General features: G+C 42.6%; 1 protein-coding gene across 1 annotated transcript in view; it reads right to left on the bottom strand.

The window, feature by feature from the left end:
• Positions 1 to 4,817: 4,817 nt before the first annotated feature.
• Positions 4,818 to 16,478, bottom strand: part of CHFR (checkpoint with forkhead and ring finger domains) — a 115,039-nt gene continuing 103,378 nt past the window's right edge. Inside the window, exons 16-18 of the mRNA XM_082243520.1 lie at positions 15,423 to 15,530; positions 11,877 to 11,949; positions 4,818 to 5,225 (exon numbers count right to left, since the gene is read on the bottom strand). Of these exons, the coding sequence (XP_082099646.1) occupies positions 5,183 to 5,225; positions 11,877 to 11,949; positions 15,423 to 15,530 (224 nt within the window). The 3' untranslated portion in view covers positions 4,818 to 5,182. The remainder of the gene's footprint in view (positions 5,226 to 11,876; positions 11,950 to 15,422; positions 15,531 to 16,478) is intronic.

Here is a 16,478-nt window from a genome sequence, read left to right as displayed (position 1 = left end):
ATGATCACAGAATCGGAGGTAGTACGGCCAATCAAGGGCGTACACCCCACCAAGGCCCCCGGGCCTGATGGTTTTTCTGGGGCTTATTATCGTAAGTTTCGAGACATATTATCCCCTCGTCTTTGTGCCTTTTTTAATGCGCTTCGTGACGGAGAGTCCCTCCCGCCTCAGGAAAACATGGCATATATTCATGTTCTTCCTAAACCGGGTAAGGACCATAGTACTTGTGAGAACTATCGCCCGATCTCCTTGATTAACTGAATTTAAAATATTGGCCAAAATCATGGCCACCAGACTTGGCTCTTTTCTTGCCAGCTATATACATCCCGACCAAGCTGGGTTTGTCCCTGGTCGTCAGACCTCGGATCAGACCAGGCAGGTCATAGACATCATCTCAGCTATCCACTCAAACTGGGACAGGGGGGGGGGGATTCTCGCAGGGGCATGCTCCTTTCGTAAGATATCCACAAGGCATTTGATTGGTCGTCATGGGATTATCTCTTCGGTGTGTTGCCCCGGTATGGATTTGGTCCTCCCTTTCTTACTTTGTTGCAGGCCCTGTATAGTACACCCAAGGCCATGCTTAGGTTGAAGAGCTATTCCTCAGGCCAGGGTTGCCCCCTATCTCCTCTCCTTTTTGTCTTAGCACTAGAGCCACTGGTGATCAAAATTTGCAATTCGCCGGACATCCGGGGGGTGGTCAGCAGGGGTATCGAACATAAGTGTGTCCTTTTTGCGGACGATCTTCTGGCCGTAGTTTCCTCACCTATCAAAACCTTACCCAATTTGTTTGCATTGTTAGATACCTTCTCACACGTCAGGATTGCACATTAATCAAGCAAAATCGCAGGCCATGAACGTTTCCCTTGATACAAATTTGTTTGGCACTCTGATTCTTTACCCTACTTGGGCATTAATTTGACTCCATCCCTGCTCACATTATACACGAAAAATTATCCGTCTTTATTTGCCCGTCTGAAGGTTGACATGGACAGGTGGTCGATACATCCCCCCTCGTGGTTTGGTTGACTGCACTCAGTTAAGATGAACGTCCTTCCGAGAGTGCTGTATCTGTTTCGCACTCTACCTGTTGCACTGAGAAGGTCTGACATGCTTAAATTACAGAGCCATGTTCTTTCATTTATCTGGGGGAACAAGAGACCTAGGGTGAACAAGCGAACGCTTTACACTCCTAAAATCAGGGGTGGTCTGGGGGTGCCTGACTTGATGAAATATTATTATACTGCACAGGTGGTGAAATTTCATACTCATCAGTCCCCTGCAGCCTGGATGAGAATGGAGGCTAGCTCCGTCCCTGGTCAGGACATCTCTCATATTAGGTAGTTGCCACCCAGAGATTGCCCTCCCATTCTCTGTCCGGCCTTGTCTCACTCCCTGGCCATATGGGATCGATTGTCCAAATCGCATGGCTTTCGGTCTCTGCATACCCCCTTAGCCCCCATTATCACCAATAGCAGGATCCCCCCCGGGTCTCTCCCCCAGATTGTTTCAGTGGTGGACGAATAAAGGACTGATCCGCATTGCAGACTTCTGTGATCATAGGGGTATCCTTAAGAGACAGCAGTTGATTGACAAATATGCCTTGCCTATTTCGGAATATTTTAGGGTTCACTCAAATTGAACATTTTCGGAGGTCCCTATCTCGCCTCTCTGACCTGACCACTATGACTTCTATGGAATTTTTATGCCGCAGGCATGACAAGTTACAGGGCTATATTTCCATGATCTACAATATGTTGACCGACTCACCCCTGAAACATCCTTATATGGAGCATTGGGAAGCTGATGTCCAGGAAACCATTGACTTGGCGGACTGGCGTGCCATGGCTCAGGAGGCCTCCAGATCGCTAATCAACACCTCAATCATAGAAGCAAATTATAAGGTACTACTGCGTTGGTACATGGTGCCGGCCAGGATAGCATCCTTTGTGCCCGGGGGCGTCTCCCCGGTGTTTTCGTGGCTGTGGTCAGGAAGGTACTATGTTCCACATTTGGTGGCAATGCCCCAAGGTGAGACGCTTCTGGATTAGAGTGTATAACTGCATATACACAGGTTAACCTGACAAAATCACTGCAGCAGGCCCTACTGGGCAGAAAGGTGGACAGGGCGACGAAGGCACAGAGACAGCTCATTTATTTTTACAGCAGCCAAAATTACGATTGCTAGATCCTGGAGGTCTCCTGCCCTGCGGTTTGAGCAGCTTAGGCATAAATTATCCTGGATCATGATGAATGAATGATTGTTGGCTCAACTAGATGATAAGATGCACATATTTGACAAAGTGTGGGAACCATGGCTCAGCTACCTTACTGGGAACGAGTGAGGGGTCCGTTTGGGTCTGGGGGCTTTTCCTTCCTTTTCTCTCTATCCCTTATACCTGTCTTCCTGAAGAATATCTTCCTAAGGTTTTCTCAGTGGTTACATACTGCTGCTTAAAATTTTGTTTTGGTTACAGCACAGTCTTCTAGCAGCAGCCCGTAAGGTTACTTATTTGCAGTAGGCATCAATGTTCGCTTCTAAGGTTGTGGTGCACTAAGGACCGATGTCTCTGAATAACTATTTGTATGGGAGCCTTCGGGTCCATACACTGCACAGCTTCTCTTGTTGAGTGGTGAAGTATGGTCTTTGGTGTATTTATTATGATTGCCTCCCTAAGGCTGTTACAGCCGACCATTGAGAATGTTATACCGATGTTTTCTATTATTGCTTTTTATATTTGTACTCTGAAAATTTTCAATAAAACCATGGAAAAGAAAATAAGGAAGAATTTGATGCAACTACTCATTATGCACAAAAACGAAAAAAAATTTGGGATAACAACTTTGTATCATGTCATTTGGTTTATTTACATTTTTTAAATTGCCACCGGTTCCACCCCCCTGCGTTGCGGCGCTCGCAGGGAAGGGAACCGGAAAAAAAGCGCCGGCGTCGGCTGAGCACACAGTGGGAGGATGGCTGGAGGACAGGCGGAGATCGCAGGGGAAGGTGAGTTTTATTGTGGAGTAATCCTGAGTGTGGCTCGGGGTTACCGCTTTTGGTACTCTATATTAACCCCGAGCCACACTCAGGAATACCACTAGGGAGGTTATTATAATTTATGATTTCGTGTTTCAAACTTTATCATACCCGGGATGTCTACTAGACTCTTGTTTGGACAGATTTAAGTGGGTTATTCCTAAGAATTACAGGCCTAAAATATAAAACAACATATTTCCATGCAAAACAATGTACCGCTTTTAGCACAGAAATTCTGACATAATCAGACCGCCAGGGAGGTTAAAGCACCCTAACTTTGCTAGGCAATTGTATAACTATGCAGAGCAATAAATCAGACATTATCACCCCTACCAGATAGCTGTCTATACCATTACGAATCCCCAATTATGACAAACAGTTGGCATCATATATAGATGGAAGGTATACTTTAGCTTTATTCAAACCTGTCCAGATATAGGAATTAATCACACTAATCCAATTCATATCGGAGGATATGCCCTAGTGGAATTTAGCAATTAGCCAGTTAAGTGTTATCCCCATTGTTGAATTCACTCTTGCAACCAATATACTGCTTTAGTATTGCAGTTTATTTTTACCTGTTTATGCTGTCATTTTTGAAGCCTCCCTTGTACACATGTCAAAAATGTTGTATTGATTTACCTGCAATTCGTGCACAGAGTATTCGGCCTATTTGGAACTATGAAATGAAAATATGCAACTCCACAAAGTGCCATCTGACACATCCCTTTTACAGATCATATATACTGGTAGTTGTCAGCTTAATATCAATCCACTTTGTAGTCAGGCTTAAGATTGTATTAAAAAAAAATATCTATTTTTTTTTTTTAATGTGGGGATTCTGTTAGTTGGTCATACCAGGGGTTGGCAAATATGTAGTAGAAGTGTATATCACTCAGGTTGAGGGGTTCACTGGTTTATTATAGGCTCTCCTACTAAGCTAGCCCTGCTTTGGTGCACTCCAGTGAATCAATTGGCAATGCAAATGAATTACCACACTTCAGACTGCAGCAGACTGAAGCAAACCTTTTGTTTATTTAAACAGCAGTAGTTGCCACATCTGGTATGTTTTGCTCTTCAGGGCAAACATGTCAGAGGTGATCCTTGCAACAATTTAAATAAACAAAAGCATTTCCTGGAGCCTGCACAGTGTGGGGATTCATTTTGGTTGCTGACTGCCATTTAGGGCTACATGGCTTATTTTAATCTCTTGCTACTAAGAGATTAAATCACCACTTGTTGACAGTCATCTAATTAGCAGCCCATGGAATTCAGTGAGCTGCAAATGAGATGACTGCCAACAAGTGGTTAAACCTTTCTAGAGCAAAAGATTAAAATCATCCATTTAACCCTAGCCTTACACTTACTCAGCAAGTTTGTTTACAATTTTAATAGAAATGGAACTATGTATTATAAGCATTTCTGAAACTAGGAATTTCAACAGCGAAATTAAAAAGTAAGGTATCAGAGAGAAAATAAGTAAAAGCAAATCACACCACATACACAGCTGTCCATAAAGTGGACCTTTGGAGTCTTGAAGACACATTCCACAAGCAATAACAATATTCAGCTATGCAGGTCACATACACAGGAACCTCAGTACAGGCAGGATGTTTCTTTTTACTCTAGCCCTTATCATAAAAAGAGAAGTGGATTGATTAAGTCATTATCATGTAACAAATAGTTGTCTATTACTTGAAAAGACCACAAAAGCAGACAGTACTGAAACTGAATAACGTAGCCAAAAAAGTATTATAAATAAGTAAACAAACAATAAGCATCATGTACAACAGTATATTGTTTACCAACATTAGCAATGCACAACAAAAAGCTGTTAAACCATTATGTATTTGCATTTAACTGGAAGAAAGGCATTTTGCATTGCATAAAGATAGCAGTTTTACTGCCTTCAAACCATCATAACTCAACATTTATTAAGGTGACTCCACTCTTGTGCTACAAGCATTTATCAGGAAACGATAAAAGTGTAAGCAGCCCAGCAATGTATCACTTAGAGCTGCAAATTACACCATGAGGTCACAAACTGCTGGCCAGAGGAGGCTCCCATTGCTCTGAGAAGGGACACACTAGGCCAAGGAGACTTTATTCTCTCCAATATCAAATTCTAATTTATTTCCAAGTACTTCAGTTCTTGAATCTTGTTTGTTCACAAATGTGGTTGAATTTCCTAAGAAAAAAAAAAAATACAAAAGCTATTAAACTGCATAATTTATATTTGATTAGTAAAAAAAGGTAAAAATTTTACAATTCTTCTTTGCCTTAAGCTGAAAGTGGTGCTATACTCACCTTCTCTCCAGCAATTGAGGTCCCGAAGCTCTCTTGCCGGCCGCTGACATCTTCAGCCCGACTGCTTCTGGGTATCAATCCCTGTCCATTTTAACTGGCCGCACTAAGACGATGTGCGTGCGCAGTGTACAAGTGTACAAGAGTGGAAAGGTAGGTAAGCAATTTTAATGCAGAAGAGCCATGGTATGTCTCTTTTGCATTAAAAATCCTGTGATAGCAATTTTTTTCCATTAAAAGTTCCACTTGAAACTCTACAGCTACATGCAGGCCCTATTTTACCTGTGAGCACACATTGGGTGAGTAGTGTCAGATGCAGATTTAAAACATAATTCAAAATAACATTACCTTCATTGGATCTGGTAAAAGCATTACAACTTTTGTTTTGATATTTCAATTTTGGGCAGATGCTGCAAACCTAAACCACCTAAAAGCTACCAGTGTCATTCTGGTACTCTTCCGTTGAAATCTTTGTGCTTAAAATAGAAATGTAAGCAAACCACCTAAATCACAGTTGAAAGAATAAAAAAAAAAAAAAAAAGGGATTTTTGTACTTATCGTAAAATTAATTTCTCTGAGTTCATCGACGGACACAGCACAGCGCTCTATAAATTATAAAATCATAACTAGTGGGTTATATTGCCTCCTCTAGGCGTAGGATTAGGCAGAACAAAAACACCCGGCTACAACCATGCGCCATCCTCGGCTTGGTATATAACCCCCCTCTCTGCTCTAGCTAATCAGTTTAGTAGCAAGCAGTATTAGAAGTATCAAAACCCCATAGAGGGGTGGGTGCTGTGTCCGTTGATGAACTCAGAGAAATGGATTTTACTGTAAGTACAAAAATCCAATTTTCTCTTTCGTTAATCGACGGACACAGCACTCCATAAATCATAACTAGTGGGACGTCCAAAAGCAATGCCAAAAGGAAAATAAAGGGTGGGGAAAAAACCCAAGGATAAACATAAGAGCCCTTAACCAGGACACAGGAGTTTTACCCGGTTAACAGGAGCCCCATCTGAAAAATAAAGGTTTAAAGAAAAAACACCTCAAGAGGGAACAGCCCCTCATAAATAGCAGCCTGCAAATCTCTGCGGCCAAAAGAAGCATCTGCAGATGCCAAGTTATCTACCTTGTAGAATTTTGTGATGTATACACGGACGACCAAGTAGCCACCTTGCAAACTTGCAATATTGAAGCCTGATGATGGAAGGCCCAAGAAGCACTCAGCGCCCGAGTAGAAGGCGCCGTGACAGGGAAAGGTGGAACCTGACCTTTATTGGAATAGGCCTGAGTCACCGTCTGTCTGATCCATCTGGAGATGGTAGTCGAAGCGGCCAACCCTTTTCTTGGTCCGTCTGTAACCACAAAAAAGCGGGTCTGAACTCCAAAAGGACTCAGTAGCTGCTAGATACACCAGAATTGCACAAACCACATCCAATGTATGTAAAGCAAATTCCTTGGGATGAGCCAGCTTGGGATACAAGGCAGGCAACACGTCCTCATTCAAATGGAAGTTAGAGAAAACTTTGGGCAAGAATGATGGACAGGGAAGAATAACCACTTTATCCCAATGGACTACCAAATAGGGACTGCAACAGGATAATGTCGCCAACTCCGATACCCTGCGGGCCGAGGTAATAGCCACCAAGAAGGCCACCTTCTGGGATAATGTAGGCAAGGGAATCTACAGAATATTCTCAAACGGAGGTTTCTGGAAGAACCGAAAGCACTAAATTTGAATCCCATGGCGGCAAAACAGACGGTACAGGTAGAGCCACATGTCAAACCCCCTGAATGAAGGTACGAACTAAAGAGTGCGTGGCTAGGGGTCGCTGAAAGAAGATTACCATCATGGGCCAGGTGTCTGTGCTGGCACTCAGGGCCAACTTCTTATTAACGCCCCGATAAAGAAATGTTAAGATCCAAGCCACAGAAAAGCATCGAGGATGAGCGCCAATCGACTCACACCAAGAAATGTACGCTTTCCACATACTATGGTGTATCTTGCTGGAAGGAGAGGAGAGGAGAGGAAGCCATAGTAAACATGCTGCATGCCACAGCCTCCGCTTTCAAGGTCGGCCGGGTCCTTAAAGGATGGGAATTCCTCTACTGCGATCACGTTTGCTTTATTCACAAATGATCATTTTGCTTGTTCCCATTCCTTACAGGAAAACCTGTCAAAGAAAAGCACATATGGAAACACCTTCCTTTGTCTGCTGCGACCATGGAGGAATCATCCTCACTATCGGATGGATCTGGGGGTGTGATATTAAGCCCTCCTGGACGGGCCACGTCCACAGTGGCATCAGGCTCAGAATAAGAAGACACAGACTAAGCAGGGGAAGGTGGGGGGCACTTCCTCCTGGGCCTTTGCCCACACGCCACTTCCACCCAGGACACGAAGGACTGCAGGACCACCATCAGTGCAACCATGGGAAGTTGGGGTTCCCAGGAACCTGCCACCTCCATGAGGGGGTCAGTGGGGAAGCCGTGACCCTGAGGTTCCCATAAGGAAAGCAAGACCTTGCAGTACAAAAACAATCTTTTTGGCATCACTAAAGGATCCCCCCCCCCCCCAAGGCTCAGGGTACCTATCAGCAGAGAGAGAGATAACAGGGACCCCCAAAGACTCACCCTACTAACTGGAGGAGTGCCGAGAATTCAAACTCAGCATCATCATGGACGGTATCCTTGTTCATATGTCCCAGGCACAGGAAGAGGAAACGAAGATGGAAGAGGAGGAGGAGAAGGAGCTTTGGCATCTCCAAAAGGCCTCAGTCCTTCAGCATCCCTGTGACATCATCCGCTACACAAACATGGCCACCAAACGGAGACCAGCTAGACTAATGGAAAATGGCCCTCGTGACATCATTCGGCTACAAAACAAGGACCAACCGGAGACCAGCTAAGGAGACTAAGGGAAAATGGCCCCCTTTAGCTACACTGAAGCATGTTGCCAGGATCTTTCCTGCACCCTCTGCAAGGGGACCCACCCCCCGAAGGTAGGACACACGTTTAGGGGAGACTCTGCTGTGCACTCTGCACTGGTACCCCCCGCACTATACCCACACTGCAAACAGCAGGGCATGCACCTATGGGTCTCCCACACTGGCTCCCCTTTCAGACTACCAGGGAAGGACATACACTATCCCAGGCCTCTTACAGAGTAAGGATAGCGGGGGAGATCCCAGGGGTCTCTGCTGCATTCTCTGCCCTAGGATACCCACCAAACTCCAGGTCCAGACAGAGGGGAAAGGGAGTGGGGGAAGCCCAGCTCCGTGAGGGATTTAAGGTTGGGAACATGCAGGCAGGTTCGACCGTCCCTGGAGGTTACCCTCGTGCCCCCCCCCAAAAAAAAAAGTGGAGGGGGGGCTGTACTTACCTTTCCATGGTGCGGTTAACGCACACAGACAAAAAAGGGACCGCTGCAACTCAGACTCAAGTCCGGTCGTATGCGACCCTGCGAGACAAAGGACTTGGGGGCCAGCCTCTGCCCGTGAGGCTATGTCCCGACCGACCTAGCATGTAGCTGCGGTCTGTGTGCGCTCGCTGGTTGGGCTGGGGGACCACTGAATCTAGATTATCCAGCTCGTCACCCAGCCTGGTAGTTGATTATAGATCTCCCGAGAGAAAAACAAACAAAAAAAGATGTAAGAAAGGAGAAAGTTGCTAGGACTAGAGATCCAAGCCGGGAGCCTAGCCTGACTATACAGATTAAAATTGATTACCTAGAGCAGTGAGGGGGGTTATATACCAGCTGAGGACGGCCCATGGGCGTAGCCAGGTGTTTTTTTGTTCTGCCTAGTTCTACTCCTGGAGGAGGCAATATAACCCACTAGTTATGATTTATGGAGCGCTGTGTCCGTTGATGAACGAAAGAGAAATTGCAATTCTGTTCTGCCAGTTATCCAATGAGGACATTCTTGTCGGACAGCACAGCTGGGTTCTGACGACACTTTTCTTTCCTACAGTTAAAGCAATATAGCTTAGTCAAGGATGACTTCTGCCTGCGACTGGCTAGTGAAGGAGGTGCCACACACTGATAAGAGCGTTGTACCTTCCCCTTCCAGTCTAAATTCTGCTGTGCAGAGAATTACAGGAGGTTGATTTAAATCAAGCAACATATAGGTATTCTGTAGGCTATAAAAAAAAAAAAAAAAAAAAAAAAAAAAAAAAAAAAAAAAAAAAAAACACAGCGCTGCAACCTTGCACAGATGTTTTTATAACAACTTTGCAATTCTTAGCATTTTTACAGAATTTTTGTATTTCATTTGCTTGTTTTCCCTTTTTGATTTATTTATTTATTTTTTTAACATACAACTGACAATATCAGCTGCGGAGTAAGACGCCATTCACACCTGGGCAATTTGGAATTGTGGGCGAAATCGTGAAATTATGTGATTTTGCCACGATAAATCAGACTGCAATAGCGGCAAATCGCAGCGCTGTCGACCAAAAGAAGCCCCTGCTCCTTTTTGAGCGACAAGCTTCAGGTGGTAAAAGAACACTTTGTGCACTGTTAGGCCCCTTTCACACCAGTGGACTGAGCGGGCCTGCCTGCCAGTTTTTCAGGCAGAGCCGATCAGACCCCCCATTGTTCTCTATGGAGTGGCGGATGTCAGTGGACACTGGCATCTGATTCAGTCCGCTAAAAACAGATGGATGGGGATCCGTTCTCCATCCATTGGGCAGTCCATTTCCATCTGATCCCCCAGAAACAACAGCAGGTTGTGTCCATGCCTGCTCTGCATAGGGGAACCGACCTATCATCTGCCTGCTCAGCGTAGATCGGCAGCGAGATAACCCACTGAGTAGGCTGATCCGCTTGACGGATTCCGCTCTGTCTGAAAGGGCCCTTAAACCGTGATGTCCTATGTAGTACTTAAAAAGAAACATGATATCCTATGAAAGGCCAACTTCCATCCCCCAAGAGGCCCTAAAAGCAAATGGCACAAGAAAAACTCAAATAGGAAGTCAATTTATGGTTGTGAGCAAAAACATTAGAATTTTCTAGACTTCAGCATGAATGGCTTTAAAAAATTCTAAAAATTCTAAAATATTTTTAAATAAATACAGAAAATGCAGAAAACAATTAATTCTGCCACATCTTTCCTGAACAAATAATTAAAAAAAAAATGGCATCTTGGAAAGATGATCACTGGGAACAGGTATTCAAATTACAATGTTGAAAAATTTAAAAAAAATAAAATTGATGACCTGATCTTCTCACAAGAATTCTACCGATGTGCAATATGGCCAGACCAAAAAGGTACAGAACTTCAAAGGAAAATATAGAATTTGTAATCTGACCTTGTTCTAATACAAGATACCCACTCAAAAGGAGGCTAGTGAAAGTGGAATTTTTCTGTATTCATGGGTCTACCAGAAAAAAGGCACCAAATAAAAGTGGGGTTCATGTGGTTACCGGTGAGAGAGTGATTGTTGTGTGAAAAAAAATGCTGTACAGACAAAGTAAGGTTTACCCAATCACTTTGGTTGGTTACCCACATCACAGGTAATGTGTGGCTAAACACCCCCCCCCCCCCACCCGCACAATTGCTCTTACATGCCCATTTAGGCTAGGGGAAGCTGAACAAGCATTACTACTTAGCACTCTGTTGTCCTAATTCCTAATTGTGGGTGGGGCCTCCAGGTTGCATGCAATGCAGGGATATTAACTCTGCTTTGTAAATGGTGGAGGCGAGCATGGGGCCGCAGTCTCAAGTGCATCAAAGGCTGTGCGGTTCCAAGCACGCCACACAGTACAGATTGCTGAATTAGGGGTCAAGGTAAGTATATGACCTAGTGGGCAATACTTAAGGGGTGGGAGCAATTATTAAAGAAAAAACTGTACAATGGTACAGTTGTACTTTTTGACACCCCAAATATGTCATGTCAAAAAAGTGTGAATATGTTAAGTGGCAGCGCAATCAAAAATAGTTGACATGATTTTATGGCTCTGTAGTCATTAATTCTCCACTAAAGCTCTCCCCCCGGTATATACCAATTTACTCCAGAGGTGCAAAGATTAGGGGAGAAATGCTTGCCTTACTCCTGCCTCTGGTAGGCTCCCTCGATCAATGTGACTGGTCCCCTGCAGTCTCTGATGAGGTTCTTTACCAGCAGCTTCCCATGGCCATCTTGATTGGCCGGTATGGGATGATATCACTCCTATGCATGCGCTGGAGTGCAGTCATCTCGGCATAGACAATGTGCCAGAAATGTAAATGGAGTCGTGCATGCTAAACTCAGTGTACATTCTGCAGAGGATTGCAAACAGGCAGGTAAATTTATTTTATTTCAGAAGAAACACTGCATGTCTCTTTTGCAATAAAGAACCTGCTGGTTTTTAATTTTCTTTAAGGCTTTAGTTCCACTTTAATCTAACAAGCTGAGCTTGAATTCAATTGGTTACTATGCACATTTGCTCTAGTTTCTGTCTGCTCCAGTTTTAGAAAATGACTTTGTCCCTATAACCATACTGCAGTTTAAACACAGCAAATAACCAGATTCAGCATACGGAAATACTTACATGGCATGGTGGGCTTTCACCTGAGTTCTGCAGTTTCGTCCCCAGTAGCAATTTGGTCGTGATGTCACTGCCACTGGAGAGAGCACAAAAAAAATGTATTAAAGACTAGTCATTGGAAAAAAAAAAAAAACAGTTACTCAAATGTGACCATTTTAAGCTGAAACAGCAAATGCTATTGCTCATTCACAGCTATAAAATTCCCCAACATTACAACACTAATTCAAGTGCATTTAAATCTCTGTCAGAGATTGGAGCAGTTCATACTTGGTGGCTTAGTTGTTGGCACTGCTGCCTTTCAGCACTAGTATGTTCCCCCTGTGCTTGCGTGGATTTCCACCGTGTACTCCGGTTTTCTCTCACATTCCAAAAGACATGCAAGGTAGGTTAAATGGCTCCTGTGTACAGTGGTGATCGAAAGTTTGGGCACCCCAGGTAAAAATTTGTATTAATGTGCATAAAGAAGCCAAGGAAAAAATCTCCATAAGGCATCAAATTACAGATTAGGCATTCTTAGAATAGGTCAACAAAAGTTAGATTTTATTTCCATCACACTTTCAAAATAGCAGAAAACAAAAAAATGGCGTCTGCAAAAGTTTGGGTACCCTGCAGAGTTAATATCTTGTACTGCCCCCTTTGGCAAGTATCACAGCAAACGCTTTTTGTAGCCAGCCAAGAGTCTTTCAATTCTTGTTTGAGGTATCTTTGCCCATTCTTCCTTACAAAAGTCTTCCAGTTCTTTGAGATTTCTGGGCTGTCACACTCTTAAGGTTTATCCATAGATTTTCAATTATGTTGAGGTCAGGAGATTGTGAAGGCCATAGCAAAACCTTCAGTTTACGCCTCTTGATGTAATCCCCCGTGGATTTCGAGGTGTGTTTAGGATCATTATCCATTTGTAGAAGCCATCCTCTCTTTAACTTCCGCCCTTTCACAGAAGGCATCAAGTTACCATCCAAAATTTGCTGAAATTTTATTGAATCCATTTTTCCTTCTACTCGTGAGATGTTCCCTGTGCCACTGGCTGCAATATAACCCCAAAGCATGATTGATCCACCCCCATGCTTAACAGTTGGACAGAGGTTCTTTTCATTAAATTCTGTGCCCCTTCTTCTCCAAACCTACCTTTGCTCATTCCGGACAAAAAGTTCAATTTTAACCTCATCGTTCCACAGAACTTGTTTCAAAATGCATCAGGCTTGTCTATATGTTCATTTGCAAAGTTCAAACGCTGATTTTTGTGGTGAGGACGTAGAAGAGGTTTTTTTCTGATGACTCTTCCATGAAGACCATATTTGTACAAGTATCTCTTTATAGTGGAATAGTGTACCACAACTCCAGTGTCTGCCAGATCTTTCTGGGGGGGATCATGCAGTCAACGTGGGTTTTGAATTGTTTTTCTCACAATCCTGCGAGCTGTTCGGTCTGATATTTTTCTTGGTCTTCCAGATCTTGCTCTAACTTCCACTGTTCCTGATGACTGCCATTTCTTAATTACATTCCGAACAGAGGATATTGACATCTGAAAACGCTTTGCTATCTTCTTATAGCCTTCTCCAGCTTTGTGAGCGTCAACTATTTTCAGTTTCAGTTTTCTAGACAACTGCTTAGAAGATCCCATGGTGCTGATTGTTGGGGCAAGGTCAGATGAATCTGGGCATTTAAAACCTTTGAGATTGACATCACCTGGTCTTCCCAGATGATGATTGAGAACAATCCATGACACTGGCAGGTCTCAGCCTTGCAAAGGGGGCAGTGCATGCTATAAATCCTGCAGGGTGCCCAAACTTTTGCAGATGCCATTTTTTTGTTTTCTGTCATTTTGAAAGTGTCAATGATGGAAATAAAATCTAACTTTTGTTGACATATTATAAGAATGTCTAATCTGTAATTTGATGCCTTTTGGAGATTTTTCCATCTTTCCTTGGCTTCTTTATGCACATTAATACAAATTTTTACATGGGGTGCCCAAACTTTCGATCACCACTGTAAAATGACCTTAGTATTTGTATGAATAAGGACCTTAGATTATAAGTTACTTGAGGGCAGGGACTTATGTGAATGTACAATAATTAAAGCGCAATATAAATACCTGTAAGGATAATAAATGGTGTTTTTACTGAATCACTTCTTTGCTGCATTCATAAGCCTAACACCAGGGGCCCAGCACAGTGGTTACATAAAAAAAAAAAAGTATACCCGACTTAAACCTAAAGTGAAACTTTAGTCAGAAAATTAAGTCCTGCTAGACCACTTCAGGCTGGCCCCTTTTGCAGGTACATATAGCGATGTAAAACATTAAAAATATAAGTGTCTATACTGTTTAAAATTCGGTAATACACAGTCTCATTCTGCTCTGCACATGGATCAGTTGCTCTCCATTAAAGCAAGTTTTCACACATCCATTTGCATTTACATGTGTTTAGTCACATGTTGCATGTCTAATTAGGTTCTGGACATACAGAATTCGATTTTCTCTAAACCGAGCTAAAATAACTGCACATAATACACAGATAAACGCAGTGTAAATGTCACCGTTGAAAAATCATTATAGGTCATTATATGCATTTAGAAATGTCATATAAATGGATTTAACACAGCTTTGATACTCCCAGTGTGACTGGGGTCTAAGGAGTCACACAATAATAACCAAACTGTTAATGTGATTACAGAGGCTGGCAGGTAGCGAATATGCAATTTTTAAAAAGCCATATATAAATATTAATAAATAGCAAAGCTAAAGTTTATCTTTTTAATTATAAAAATGAATGCAGATCAACCTTAGATATGAGGTTCAACGTTTTCAACAGATTCGTTTAATATATTAAAAATTGTACTGACTAGTGTCACCTATGTATTTTTCCTTTTAGCTATTCAAAAATTTCCCTTAACTGAAGCAACATTTAGATTGAAAGTCTTAGCCCCCGTTCACACCAGTGCGACTTGTCATGTGATTTGACAGTCTCAAATTGCATGACAAGTCTCACCCCATTGTTGGCAATGGAACTCTTCATATCGCCATGACTCATGTCGCAGCGGTTATGAACGTTTTCTGCACTACTTTTGACAGATTTCATTGTGACTGAATGAAATGAAGTCGCAAACCACAATGAAATTGGCAGTGCAAATTGCACTGATGCACAATTTTAAAAGCCGCAACAGTGTGAACCAGGGCTTAGAGGCTGCTAATTCCAATGTCCTAAAAATGTTAATTGCCTGGCAATTGTACTGCCTCTCTGGCTTAACAGTTTCTGAGCCACTGATCTGGAGCAAGTATTTAGATCACTGAATATGTGTTTTGGGTGAGTGACTCAAAAGCTGTTGAAGCTAGACAACTAGCATTTGCAAAAACAGATGTCAGCAATGGCAGTCTCCATGTTTCTCTCAGGAAAGGCAATTGTAAAGGAATCCTAGGAATGCTGTGCTGAGAAACCTACATGTATTGAGATATATGGAGGCTTTTATCACCGATCCTGAAGGCTGTATTTCCATAACTAGAGAATTTCTTTATATTAGTTGCATTACATAATATCAATGTGAAACAGCTACCTGGAAGCTCAGCAGGTGGTATGTTCTGCCTGTACTGGTAGGTTAGATCTCTAAAGTTACGCAGACCACAGAAGTAGCACAGAACAGTCGATCCATTAATCCGGTAATCTGTGTGCACAAGCATTTGAAAAGAAAAGCAAACATTATGTTCGATGTTAAAAGCGTCAGTTTACCATCAGTGAAACTGTAAATATAAAGACCAAAATCATGCAAGATGCCGATCACCACACTGATCCTGACCATACAATAGCCACATTTTTAGTCAATAGAAATAAAATTTTGGCATCACTTATTAAAAAAAACTCTCAGAATACAAGTGAGAAATCTTTTAATTGTGGAAAATGTTTTGTTCAAACATTAATTAATAACATTAGCTATTTGGTGGGTCATTGTAGTGACCATTGCAATGCACAAACTGTCACAAAAAAAAATAAACAGACAAAAATGATTAGGATTAAACTCATTATTACTGAAAAATACATCTCAGAAGATGGCTGTTCATGTTAGAACGGAATAACTGTTTGGGAATGGGCCAAAAGAATTAGGGCTCGAATAATTCTGTACAAAATCTGCAGATGTATGTTCCCCTCAATCTGAGTGCAAAGATAGAACAAAAAGCTAATTGTAAGCTGTTCCCTGAGTACTGGCTGCTTTTGTCAGTTGGGTTATTTATTGTCTTATTATCAAACATGTATTTTAGGATGCAGGCTTTGGAGCTGTAATTCTCATCTTTCATTACTAAGGAAATTTGTGCAAATCTTTGCAAATCCATATAATTTGTGCAGTTGAAGGTCTCTGAAAGGGATATAGTCCACATGAATGGAGCAGGTATTCTCCACAGTCCTCAGACAGCAAATAAAACCATACAGTGGCTTTAAGCTTTCTCCACTAAAACGGTTTTGGCTGGAGCTGGGCTTTAATCAGTTGCTGACCACCCACCGCACATTTACTGTGGCAAGGTGACTCAGCTGCGCGAATCAACGTACCTGTACGTTGCTCGTGGCAGCGGGTAGGGGGGCAAGCGTGCCCGCCAATCCAGTGGTGATCGGATTTATT

This window comes from Pelophylax lessonae (assembly GCF_965119305.1).
Source record: "Pelophylax lessonae genome assembly, chromosome: 1".
In the NCBI taxonomy this organism is placed as follows: domain Eukaryota; kingdom Metazoa; phylum Chordata; class Amphibia; order Anura; family Ranidae; genus Pelophylax; species Pelophylax lessonae.
This window is presented reverse-complemented; position numbering and strand designations above follow the sequence as displayed.